Here is a 13,369-nt window from a genome sequence, read left to right on the forward strand (position 1 = left end):
CCCAAAAATCAAAAATCTAAATACATGGTTAGATTCAGCATATCAAAGAACCCCATATATTCAATTTTTGTTGAAATAAAACAAAGTTTAATTTTGGACCCCGATTTGGACCAACTTGAAAACTGGGCCCATAATCAAAAATCTAAATACATTTTTAGATTCAGCATATCAAAGAACCCTAAGAATTCAATTTTTGTTAAAATCAAACTAAGTTTAATTTTGGACCCTTTGGACCTTAAGTAGACCAATTTGAAAACGGAACCAAAATTTAAGAATCTAAATACACAGTTAGATTCGGCATATCAAAGAACCCCAATAATTCAATTTTTGATGAAATCAAACAAAGTTTAATTTTGGACCCTTTGGACCTCAATGTGGACCAATTTAAAAACGGGGCCCAAAATCCAAAAACTAAATACACGGTTAGATTCAGCATATTAAAGAACCCCATGAAATCAAGAATAAAACCCCATTGAAATTGGTCAAGAAATAAGCAATTTATAGGAAGTATCTTCTTTTGCACAATCCTGTGCTATTAAATATTTCTTGCTATTGCGCAATACTGTACAATTGACAATTTCTTGCTATTGCGCAATATTGTGCTATTGGATATTTCTTGCTATTGCGCAATACTGTGCAATTGAAGATTTCTTGCTATTGCGCAATACTGTGCAATTGAAGATTTCTTGCTATTGTGCAATACTGTGCAATTGAAAATTTCTTGCTATTGCACAATACTTATTATATAATAATTTACACATCCTGTTTGGTGTGTATCTCCTACCATATCATTATTATTTGATTTTAAATATAAATCAGAAATAACCAACTTAAAATGGAAAATTTTAAAGAAACAAAAAAGGAAAAAAAGAAAAAAAAGGAAAAAAAAATAAATCCCCCCCCAAAATTTTTTGAACCCCCATTATGATTCATCACCCCCAAACTCAATCCCAGCCTTCCCTTTGTGGTATGGTACCTTGCAATACAATTTCAGAGAGATCCATACACTTGAACACAAGTTATTGTCTGGAAACTAGAAAAAAATGTGTTTTTTGGCCCCTTTTTGGCCCCAAATTCCTAAACGTTTAGGGCAATTACCCCCAAACTCAAACCCAGCTTTCCCTTTGTGATATGGAACCTTGTAGTACAATTTCAGAAAGATCCATACACTTACACACAAGTTATTGTCATGAAACTAGAAAAATGCTTGTTTTTTGCCCCTTTTTTGGCCCCTAATTCCTAAAATTTGGAGGCAATTACCCCCAAAATCAATCCCAGCATTCCTTTAGTGATATAGAACCTTGTGGTACAATGTCAGAGAGATCCATACACTAACACACAAGTTATGTCTGGAAGTTACAAAAATGCTTATTTTTGGCCCCTTTTTGGCCCCTAATTCCTTTACTGTTATTACCATAACCCCCAAAATCAATCCCAACCTTTCTTTTGTGGTATTGAACCTTGTGGTAAAATTTCATAAAGATCCATTCACTTAAACTAAAGTTAGAGTGCGAAAACCAATGTGTCTTCGGAAGACGACGTTGACGACGACGACGACGCCAACGTCATACCAATATACGACCACAAAAATTTTTTTGCGGTCGTATAAAAATGTGGTCCACACTTTCAATAACCTGCCACGCGGGTTATTCAGTGTGGACCACATTTTTGATGTTATTTCTTCATAGACAGAAAAAATATTACAGTCATTCCATAAATAACAGAAAATGCCAACTGACACTTTACAGAATGTTATTGCCCTGAAATGATGATTTTTTACTCTTTTTGTGTTTTTTTATTATCTTGAAAACTTTATTGATACCATAATTGACATGATTGATAATGAGAAATTGAATTGCAAAATGATCAGCAAGATGCATTTTTTGTAAGATCAACAAATAGGTGAAAATAACTCTCTTTGTGGATCGACTTATTATAGAAGTTACTGCCCCAAAATGTCAATTTTGGATCAATTCTAATGCTTTTTTACAGGTTTTGAAACTGATTTTAGATACATGTAATGAGAAACTGGTAAAAGCAAAAGTTATCAGAAGGACAAAATTTACAAGAAAATAAAGCTAATTATTAGTGGTATAAATTGTCCTCAAAAGACTTGATTTTTTGTTTGTTTTTTTTTAAATTCTCTAAGATGATCCAACAAACCTTGTCACAATCTTATTGAGTGTGTGAAAGATAGCGGCTACTTTTGCCATTAATCTTATATTTTTGTGGGTGTTCTGGTGCCTATTAGCATCTTGTTTTCTTATTTTCACTCTTTTTTCATCAAATCAATGTTAAAAAATTTCTGTCATGTTATAAAAATCATTTAATGCTTAATTTCTATTCTGTCAAAAACAATCTAATTTCAGTGATCCCCAAGTTGATTTCAGGAAAGCTAATTAACAAATTTGTTTATTACAATATACTTATATTCACTTCAGATGATCAAAGAACAGAAATGACTACAGCATGGAAATGAGGAAAGAAGAAAAAAACTATTTTGAGAGCTAAAAATCTCAACTTAGGATTTCAAATGTAGAAACCAAATTTTGGACCCACTAACTACACATTACATTGATTAAATGATGTTTGCTTATCATCCAGTGTCTACACAATACAAGTCAATGAGAAGTCAAAAAGGGGCCTTGTCATATCTTATAAATTATCCTAATATCCTGCATGATCAGTAAGTATTAAACATTCTGCATCATGTGCATTTCAAGCATTAGTTCAAAATCTTAAATCTGGATGAATGAATGAAAACTTGCACAAATAATTGCGCAAAAGTAAAGCTTTGTAGTCTTTAACATATGAGCAAAACTGTGGAAACTTTTAAGTAAACAAAAACTTTAATGTTACAATACTCACAGGAACACCTTGGTCACCATCGTTGTCAAGTGCTTTTTTGAATGCTTCCTCAAAAGGATTTTTGTTTAATTCCTGAAACAGTCCAATCTCTTCACAATTTTTCAGAAACTTTGTAGGAGTCGGTGTTTGATCTATAATTCAAAACAAGAAAAATTATTTAGAAAAAATGTGCTCCGCCTGGAGCAGCTGGATACGACTGAAGAGGTCGAACTCTGAACAGTTGGGGCAAGTATGGACACAATATTCAAGCTTGATACAGCTCTGAATTTGGATAGTGATTAAATATTTGACACATTATAGATTTCTGACACAGAATAAATGTGGTCAGATAACTTAAAAATTTGAAATGGGACATTTAATCTACTTAATGGTCCCATATCCAAAATCTAATTCCATGGTTAGATTCAGCATATGAAAAAAAACATGAATTCAAACAAAGTTTAATTTTGGACCCTTTGGACCTTAATATGGACTAATTTGAAAACAGGGCCCAAAATTAAAAATCTAAATGCACAGATAGATTCAGCATATCATAGAACCACAAGAATTCAGTTTTTGATGAAATCAAACAAATTCTAATTTTGGACCCTTTGGACCTCAATGTAGACCTATATAAAAATGTCCAAATATCTAATATTGTAATACATGGTAAAAACCTCAAACCATTCAAAAATTTAAATTGATCCTCATTGAAATTGGTTAAAAGATTTGTATTTATTTTCAATTGAAGATTTCTTGCTGTTGTGCAATATTTCATAGAGATCCATAGACTAATACTTAAGTATTTGTCCGGAAACCAGAATAACCTTGTTCCTCCCCCCGCCCTTTTTGCCCCTTATTCCTGAACGGTTTGAGCCATAACCCCCAAAGTCAAACCCAACCTTTCCTTTGTTGTATGGAACTTTGTGTTTCAATTTCATAGGGATCCATAGACTAATACTTAATTAATTGTCCATTAACCAGAAAAACCTTGTTTCCCCCCCCCCCCTTTTTTGCCCCTACTTCCTGAACGGTTTGGGCCATAACCCCCAAAGTCAATCCCAACCTTCCCTTTGTGGTATGGAACCTTGTGGTGCAGTTTCATAGAGATCCATACACTTATACACAAATTATTGTCTGGAAACTAGAAAAATGCCTTTTTTGGCCCCTAATTCCTAAACAGTTGGGACCATAACCCCCAAAATTGACCCCAACCTTTGTGCTATTGAACCTTGTGATTAAATTTCATAGAGATACATTCACTTATACTAAAGTTATTGTCCAGAAACCAAATGTCTTCGGACGACGACGATGACATGATAGCAATATACGAATGCAAATTTTTTGAGGTCTTATAAAAGAAAGTTACACATTCATATGATATTCTTCTAACCAAAATAGATTTATATTTAATTGATATATGTTAACATGTGCAAGAAAGATAATGTGTAAGTGACATTGATTTAAAATCCAAGTTTTAAGGAGGTGTGTGGTGGTATAAACAATTGGAAGAACTAACAGTAACAATGATGACTATAATGTTATAAAGGGACATAACTAAGAACAGTAAAGATGACGCTACCCAAATTTGTACTTGATCTGAGTTTTGTGGTAATAAGCATTGTGTATAAGATTCATAACATTTGGTTGAGGCAAACTAAAGTAAGAGAACGGAAACGAAAATTTAGCAATTTTTCCATTTGTAAAGGGGAATAACTCAAGAACAGTACAAGTGATGCCACCAAAATTCAAACTTGATGTGTGTTTTGTGGTAATAAGCATTGTGTTTGAGATTCATAACATTTGGTTGAGGCAAACTTAAGTGAGAGAACGGAAATGAAAATTCAGCAATTTTTCCATTTGTAAAGGGGCATAACTCTAGAACAGTAAAAGTGACGCCACCAAAATTCGATCTGTGTTTTGTGGTTATTAGCATTATGTATAAGTTTCATAACATTTGGTTATGGCAAACTAAAGTTAGAGAACGTTACCAATTTTGGGATGTACGGACGTACAGACGGACAAGGGTAAAACTTAATGCTCCCTCCGCTACGGCAGGGGCATAAAAATAATTTTATTTCTTACAGGTACTAGTTCTTACACTTTCATGCAATAGAATGCTAAGGTGCTTAAAAGCCACAAATACAGAATCAATCTTTGACTTTACACTAGTATTTCATTTGTAATGGTATTCTCGTACTAAGCATGCCTATTATTAAACTTCTCATCAAATAAATATCAATTGTTATGAGATTCATAAATCAATGCAATATTGTTTTTTTTTTAAATGTAAAAAATTGACAGGATAAATATTAGCACTGAAACCCACAATGTTGAACTCGCAATGTTTATTGGTTTTTGTGTCATTAGGTTGCTGTCTCACTGATGTATACCACTCATCTCCTTTCATTTATGTACACACATTACATTTTGAATGTACAAATTAATGAAGCATATACTTATTTTGAATGCCAGCACATAACAAACTTACCTAATATTAAGCCTCCCATTCTGGAAGGAGATATACCAGTGGAAGATAAACTGATTCCAGGATTCAATGCCAGTGACATTTCATGTTTTCTCATATGAACTGAAAGATGGTCTTCATTAGTGAACCTCTGAAAATGATATTCAAAAGATAGAAATGCATCCATCTGTGGTTAAACACAAGCATGTATTTAACTACATTACTCTATATATATATACATATGTTTTGTAGATACTCTATCCAACTGAAGCAATTTTACTAAGGGCTGCTGATATGATAAGATATACATTTGAACATTACTGTTTCATATAAAATTTTGTTTAATTTTTAATAATCATAAAGATAAAATAGATGGTATAATCTAAACACTTTAGTGCAGAAAATGGCAATTGTAATGCCACTATGATTTCACAAAAATGTAAAAATTGACAAGTTTGACCTAAGACGGCCATATTACTTATACTTATTGTCAAAATTTAATATGGGCCAAGGCCTTACCCCAAATATTAATTTACCAACATTAAAATATGTTTGACAAAATATTTGATAGATTTACTTTTTGGATTTTTTAATTCTTATTTGTGTAGAAAAACCACACTGCATGAGGTTTAATCAAACTAGATATAAAACAAATTACTATACCTGACCACATCCATGTTCAATACATACAAATGGTTTGTCATCATCCATTTCTCCCTCTTTGGGAAAAACCTATAAAAATGAAACACACAAGTATCAGTTACATATATACACTGATGATTTAGAGCTTGACATATTGTTTAGACACCTGTCTATTGTTGAAGACGGTATGTTCTCTCTAGATGTCTTTTGGTTGCAAAAAATTAAAATATGTAAGATTTTCAACCAATACACAAAGAAAAACTTCTGTTCAATACTGATATCCAGATATTACTTAAAAGTAGTTCTACAAAAGAATTAAGCAAAAAATATTAAAATGAACGAAGTAGTGGTTAATTTCTTGCGATTTTAGGCACAAGTGGAGGTTTCAATTCCAATAATCAGACTATGAGGGCATAGACTCTGCTGGACAGTTAGGAAAAAAACATTCAATTGTAGCATTTCAGGGTGCCAATATCATGAAATATCTCAACAATGCTAGTTGAGGGAGGGGGAGAGGGGGAGGGGGATTTAGATGTGTTGAAAAGCTGAAAAACATTGTTGAATACCTTTGATTGAATGCAAACTACTTTATTCGTTTAACAAAGCAAATAACACATATAAAATTACAATATATAAATAACACATAGCTGAGAGGGTGATAAAGCCGATTGTTATCCTGAGAAAACTTCGCCTCAGTTGACAATGCTTTTTCGAGGGGTACCATTCTGCTCTATCACCCTCTCAGCTATGTGTTATTCAATTTATTATACTGAATGTTCTATCATTATTGTTTTTTACTGTTAAATTTTAAATATATGACGTCACGCACATAACAACGTAACAGTCATTAGAATAAGAACAGAATGGAAGCAAGATAATTTCTTTTTATTCTGACAGTCTAGGAACTAGTTCTTCTGATGCCATAACAGAGACCATTCATGAGCATTGTCTTTAATTTATTGATGTAAATTCAATTCATTGTCCTTTAAATTATCAATTTTTGTTTGGTCTGCAAGAGAGGGTGACATTCAAAAATTGTCTCCCGCTGAGTCATGGGATAGAGTAAATTATCTCCCTCGTATTATCCAATCAAAATCTGGCATTATGACGTGTAGTATAATAATGTTAATTGTTCAGCACTCAAAAATCTGTGAGTGGTGTATTTTACAATTGGGAAAGTCAAACAGTCAATATCACTGCTGGAAAAAAACCGTTCTAAGATCATGCACACTTTGGTAGTATAATACATTAAAAAAAACCTTCTTTTTCTGATTTATTTACAATTTATAGAATTTGAGTCTACCATGTACTGACATTTCTAATTACATGTATGCATTCTGTCATGATGGTTATGTTGAACTTTTCATGCATCACATCACAATTATTTTTTGTTGTAGTGAGGTTTATCAACTATCATTAATGATTTTATATATTCAGCATTGTTATGATTTTCAAACCATATCAAAATACTTTTTTTAAACAGAAATAAAATGCTCCGCTGGGCGCAGCTTGATACGACCGCAGAGGTCGAACACTGAACAGTTGGGGCAAGTATGGACACAACATTCAAGCTTGATACAGCACTGAATTTGGATTGTGATTAAATATTTGACACAGCATAGGTTTCTGACACAAAATAAATGTGGTCTAAGAACTTAAAAATTTTTAATTTACCTATTCAAACCATATCATTATTATTTGCTTTTATATATAAATCAGAAATAACCAATTTAAAATGGAAAATTTTAAAGAAAAAAAAGGAAAAAAAAATCCCCCCCCCAAAATTTTTTTGAACCCCCTTATGATTCATCACCCTAAACTCAGTTCCAGCCTTCCCTTTGTGGTATGGTACCTTGCAGTACAATTTCTGAGAGATCCATACACTTGAACACAAGTTATTGTCTGGAAACTAGAAAAATGCTTGTTTTTTGGCCCCTTTTTGGCCCCAAATTCCTAAACATTTAGGGCAATTACCCCCAAACTCAAACCCAGCTTTCCCTTTGTGATATGGAACCTTGTAGTACAATCTCAGAAAGATCCATACACTTACACACAAGTTATTGTCATGAAACTAGAAAAATGCTTTTTTTTTTGCCCCTTTTTGGCCCTAATTCCTAAAATTTCAAGGCTATTACCCCCAAAATCAATCCCAGCCTTTCCTTTGCGGTATGGTACCTTGCTGTACAATTTCAGAGAGATCCATACACTTGAACACAAGTTATTGTCTGGAAACTAGAAAAATGCTTATTTTTGGCCCCGTATTCCTTAAAGTTTTGGGCAATTACCCCCAAACTCAATTCCAGCTTTCCCTTTGTGATATGGAACCTTGTAGTACAATTTCAGAAAGATCCATACACTTACACACAAGTTATTGTCATGAAACTAGAAAAATGCTTGTTTTTTGCCCCCTAATTCTTAAATTTTGAGGCAATTACCCCCAAAATCAATCCAAGCATTCCCTTTGTGATATGGAACCTTGTGGTACAATGTCAGAGAGATCCATACACTAACACACAAGTTATGTCTGGAAGTTACAAAAATGCTTATTTTTGGCTCCTTTTTGGCCCCTAATTCCTGAACTGTTGGTACCATAACCCCCAAAATCAATCCCAACCTTCCTTTGGTGGTATTGAACCTTATGGTAAAATTTCATAGAGATCCATTCACTTAAACTAAAGTTAGAGTGCGAAAACCAATGTGTCTTCTGACGACGACGACGACAATGCCAACGTCATACGAATATACAAACACAAAATTTTTTTGCGGTCGTATAAAAACTGCAACGTTTTTCAAGTCCAATAGTATAAGTATTAACGTTTAAAAAATAATCAAATAAGAAATTAAACTACATTAACTCTACATGTATGTAACAGAGTGTTATCATTAAATTGAATTTACTGCATGTATATTTTAAAATAAAATGGATTTGAACGTTATTTTAACAATTAAGGCATTTAGGGGTAACAATGATATATATAAATGTTCAGGACCATTTAAGTATTTGGACCATACGAATATGATAATGACCGTATGCATACATGTATATACTCATATGGTCTGACCATATGCATATGGTCAGGGTTATAAACACAATGTTGAAATGTTACTTTTGTTGTAATTGGCCTAATGTGTGACCCTTTGATGTGTCATATATAAAGAGCTTCAAAAAATGAAATTTTGACTTATTTAATCATATGGTAAAATTATATCATTATCACATGATCAATTAAATAATGTTACTTTTACTCACAAGTTGAAATTTTGGAAAACACATTTTTTATTTGGTCATTATTGATTTTCCTCTGGAACACAATATGTCTACTTGGGAAAACAACTTCAAGAAATATCTAAATAATTTGTTGAACAAGAGGTTTAAGCGTTTTACCCACAGACACTTTTCGCATTGAAACCTCAGTTTTCTCTCTTTATTTTGGTTTTTAAATTTGATTCTACTCAATGGTTCTTAAAACATTTCAAATTATGTTTAGTTATTTAATGTGTTCCTGTGCCTTTTCAAACGATCTTATAATAGCAGAAGTTTATACATGCTGTCCATCTATTCTTACCTTGAAAATAAGAAGAGAGACAACCGAAAAAAACTAATCGTAATATCATCAAAGACAAAAGAAAAGAGTGCCTGTGGTTTCACTTGCAAAAACATCGACAGGATACATGCACATTAAATTACCTCTAGCCAAGGTAAGATAACAGTTGCACCAAGATTCAGACACACTTTGTCAAAGATAAAGGATTTCAGAGAGTAACTTGTGCTGATTATGGTTCGGAAAACAAGTTTTGTGTTCCTGCTAAAGAAGTTAGAATATATTAAAAAAAATGCTCCGCTGGGGAGCAGCTTGATACGACCACAGAGCTCGAACCCTGAACAGTTGGGGCAAGTATGGACACAACATTCAAGCTTGATACAGCACTGAATTTGGATTGTAATTAAATATTTGACACAACATAGGTTTCTGACACAGAATGAAAGAACTTAAAAAATTTTAATTTACCTATTCAAACCATATCATTATTATTTGCTTTTATATATAAATCAGAAATCAGAAATAACCAATTTAAAATGGAAAATTTTAAAGAAAAAAAAGGAAAAAAAAATCCCCCCCCCCAAATTTTTTGAACCCCCTTATGATTCACCATCCCCAAACTCAATCCCAGCCTTCCCTTTGTGGTATGGTACCTTGCAGTATAATTTCAGAGAGATCCATACACTTGAACACAAGTTATTGTCTGGAAACTAGAAAAATGCTTGTTTTTTGGCCCCTTTTTGGCCCCAAATTCCTAAACACTTAAGGCAATTACCCCCAAACTCAAACCCAGCTTTCCCTTTGTGATATGGAACCTTGCAGTACAATTTCATAAAGATCCATACACTTACACACAAGTTATTGTCCTGAAACTAGAAAAATGCTTGTTTTTTTGCCCTTTTATGGCTCATAATTCCTAAAATTTTGAGGGAATTATCCCCAAAATCAATCCCAGCCTCCCTTTGTGGTATGGTACCTTGCAGTATAATTTCAGAGAGATCCATACCCTTGAACACAAGTTATTGTCTGGAAACTAGAAAAATGCTTATTTTTGGCCCATTTTGGCCCCTTATTCCTAAACTTTTTGGGCAATAACCCCCAAACTCAATTCCAGCTTTCCCTTTGTGATATGGAACCTTGTAGTACAATTTCATAAAGATCCATACACTTACACACAAGTTATTGTCATGAAACTAGAAAAATGCTTGTTTTTTGCCCCTTTTTGGCCCCTAATTCCTAAAATTTGGAGGCAATTACCCCAAAAATCAATCCCCACCTTTTGTGGTATTGAACCTTATGGTAAAATTTCATTGAGATCCATTCACTTAAACTAAAGTTAGAGTGCGAAAACCAATGTGTCTTCTTCTGACGACGACGACGACGCCAACGTCATACCAATATACGACCACAAAAATTTGTTTGCGGTCGTATAAAAATTACTTATAATACTTATATGATCCAGCCCATTAATAACAAAACGAGTATATGAGTATACCAATATGGTCATGACCATACACTTATGGTCCAAATACTCATATGGGTCTGGAACATAAATAAAAAATTCGTAAGGGTTCCGCAGAACCCAGTGTCTTGCCTACTTTTGGTGTTAATCGCAGGCTCAACAAAAATGAGGAAAAAAATTAATAAATTATTCCTCTCTATACTATCTTTTGATTGTAAGTAGCTTCTGTCCAAGTTTGGTAAAAATCCAGGATAATTTATGAATCTAATAAATGTTTTAAAAACTTAAACTGCAGAATGTATTTAATGTTGACTGGAAGAAAAACGAAGTCCATTTATAAGTAAAATAAGGAAAAAATGGAACAAAATTTTATCAAAATTTCCTTCTAGATACTAGCTTTTGATCATAAACAAGCTTCTGTCCAAGTGTGGTACAAATCCAGGATAGTTTAAGAAAGTTGTTAAAATTTTAAAAACTTTAACCACAGAGTGAATGTAATGTTAACTGGCAGAAAAACTAAGTCCATTTATAAGTAAAATACGGAAAAAAATGGAATTTTTTTTTTACAAAATTTACTTCTGGATACTATCTTATGATCATAAACAAGCTTCTTTCCAAGTTTGGTAGAAATCCAGGATAGTTTAAGAAAGTTATTAAAATTTCAAAAACTTTAACCACAGAGTGAATGTAATGTGTCCTGGCAGAAAAACTAAGTCCACTCATAAGTAAAATATGGAAAAAATGAAAAATTTTTTTTTACAAAATTTACTTTTGAATATAATCTTATGATCATAAACAAGCTTCTGTCCAAGTTTGGTAGAAATCCAGGATAGTTTAAGAAAGTTATTAAAATTTCAAAAACTTTAACCACAGAGTGAATATTTGTGGACGCCGCCGAGGACGACGACGGAATGTAGGATCGCTATGTCTCGCTTTTTCGACAAAAGTCGAAGGCTCAACAAAAATGGCTGTTGTCCTTAGGCTGATTATTTCTGCATTTTCTGCCTTGTGATAGCAAATAAAGTTTCTATGAAATAATATAACGCGAAACAGACCTGCAACAATCAAAGAGTCCGGAATTTTTTTCATGCGATTTCAGTAATGTTGTTGAAAGTTCCTTATTTCAAACTGTCAAATTCATAAAAGACGTCAAGACATAAATGACATGCATCTACAGTTTGCTGCACGAACTGAATAAATTTTTTTATCAGTATTTGTAAAAATGTTTTAGAATCATTTGTTGAATGCAAGAGTTTAATACTGCTATGAAAGTTATCAAAATAACTTCAAATTCAAAATTCCTTTGGAATAAATCATGCTACTTTTGATTTTGAGAAAAGAATGTAAATCAGAAGGTTTCAAGTTGATTATGAATTATAAATGAATTTCGGTTTTACGATATAGGCTTCTCTTCTGACAATCAACTGACAGTAAATCAACATTTTTGAATATCAAACTTGTACAAATATACTTGTTATGGAGAGGGTGACATTTACTTTATAAAGATAGTGTGGCATCTCTTGGGTTTTTTTTTTTTGAATGGCTTGATTGTCGGATCAATTCAATTTTGTTACACAATCAATCCATTTTGTTTTTCAATATGTTTAATTGCGTTCAATTGATTGATTGATTGATTGATTGGTGTTTTAACGCCACTTTCAACACTAATGTGTTATTTCTTGGCGGTCAGTTTTTATTGGTGGAGGAAGCCAGAGTGCCCGGAGAGAACCACCGACCTTCTGTAGGAAAACTGACAATCCTAGTCAATTAAGATTGGAGTTGAGTGCACCTGCCCTGTGCGGGTTTCGAACTAACAACCTCAGTGTTAACTGGTTAGTGATACAGTAGTTCGACTACTACTTAGACCACTCAGCCACCTAGGCCCCATGTTCAATTAAAGATAGATCAATGATTGAAGTACAAAATGTATCAACAAATAAAGGAATACTCTGAATTAATCATTTTTCTCTTTTATCTCCTCAGATTTGCAAAATAAAGATACAGCTTACATTCTATAAATAAAGAAATATTGATCGCAAGATAGGTAACACCTACTTCTTATTAGTAGCTGTACCTATATTTGTTCTTAATATGTATGTTATTTTTTTATGTATTGGGTTGTTTAAAAATAAATATCATTTAACTCTTTGATATATGGTCTCTTTTAGTTTTATATGAAGCCTAGTAATTATTCATTTGACTGGCCCAAACCTGTTTTCGGGTTGTGACAAACCTGTAAAAAGGAGTTCATAATCTCGACAATCATGTTTTCGACATCTAACCATAGTGCATATACAAAGACAAATTATATATTACACTCGGCTCTCTTTCATTTTCGTTTTGATAAACAACCGACAGCATCAGCGGGCACCTGTTCCGTTTAAATGAAGTGTTTAACAAATATCTATC

The 13,369-nt window shown here is 32.9% G+C and overlaps 1 protein-coding gene across 1 annotated transcript in view; it reads right to left on the reverse strand.

The window, feature by feature from the left end:
• The window catches only part of LOC127728077 (cyclic AMP-dependent transcription factor ATF-2-like), a 34,817-nt gene that overhangs the window by 21,295 nt on the left and 153 nt on the right, over nt 1–13,369 (reverse strand). The window contains exons 2-4 of the mRNA XM_052235278.1: nt 5,978–6,046; nt 5,339–5,465; nt 2,869–2,999 (exon numbers count right to left, since the gene is read on the reverse strand). Coding sequence (XP_052091238.1) covers nt 2,869–2,999; nt 5,339–5,465; nt 5,978–6,025 — 306 coding nt within the window. The 5' untranslated portion in view covers nt 6,026–6,046. The remainder of the gene's footprint in view (nt 1–2,868; nt 3,000–5,338; nt 5,466–5,977; nt 6,047–13,369) is intronic.

Source organism: Mytilus californianus, unplaced genomic scaffold (genome assembly GCF_021869535.1).
Source record: "Mytilus californianus isolate M0D057914Y unplaced genomic scaffold, xbMytCali1.0.p SCAF_2, whole genome shotgun sequence".
NCBI lineage: Eukaryota > Metazoa > Mollusca > Bivalvia > Mytilida > Mytilidae > Mytilus > Mytilus californianus.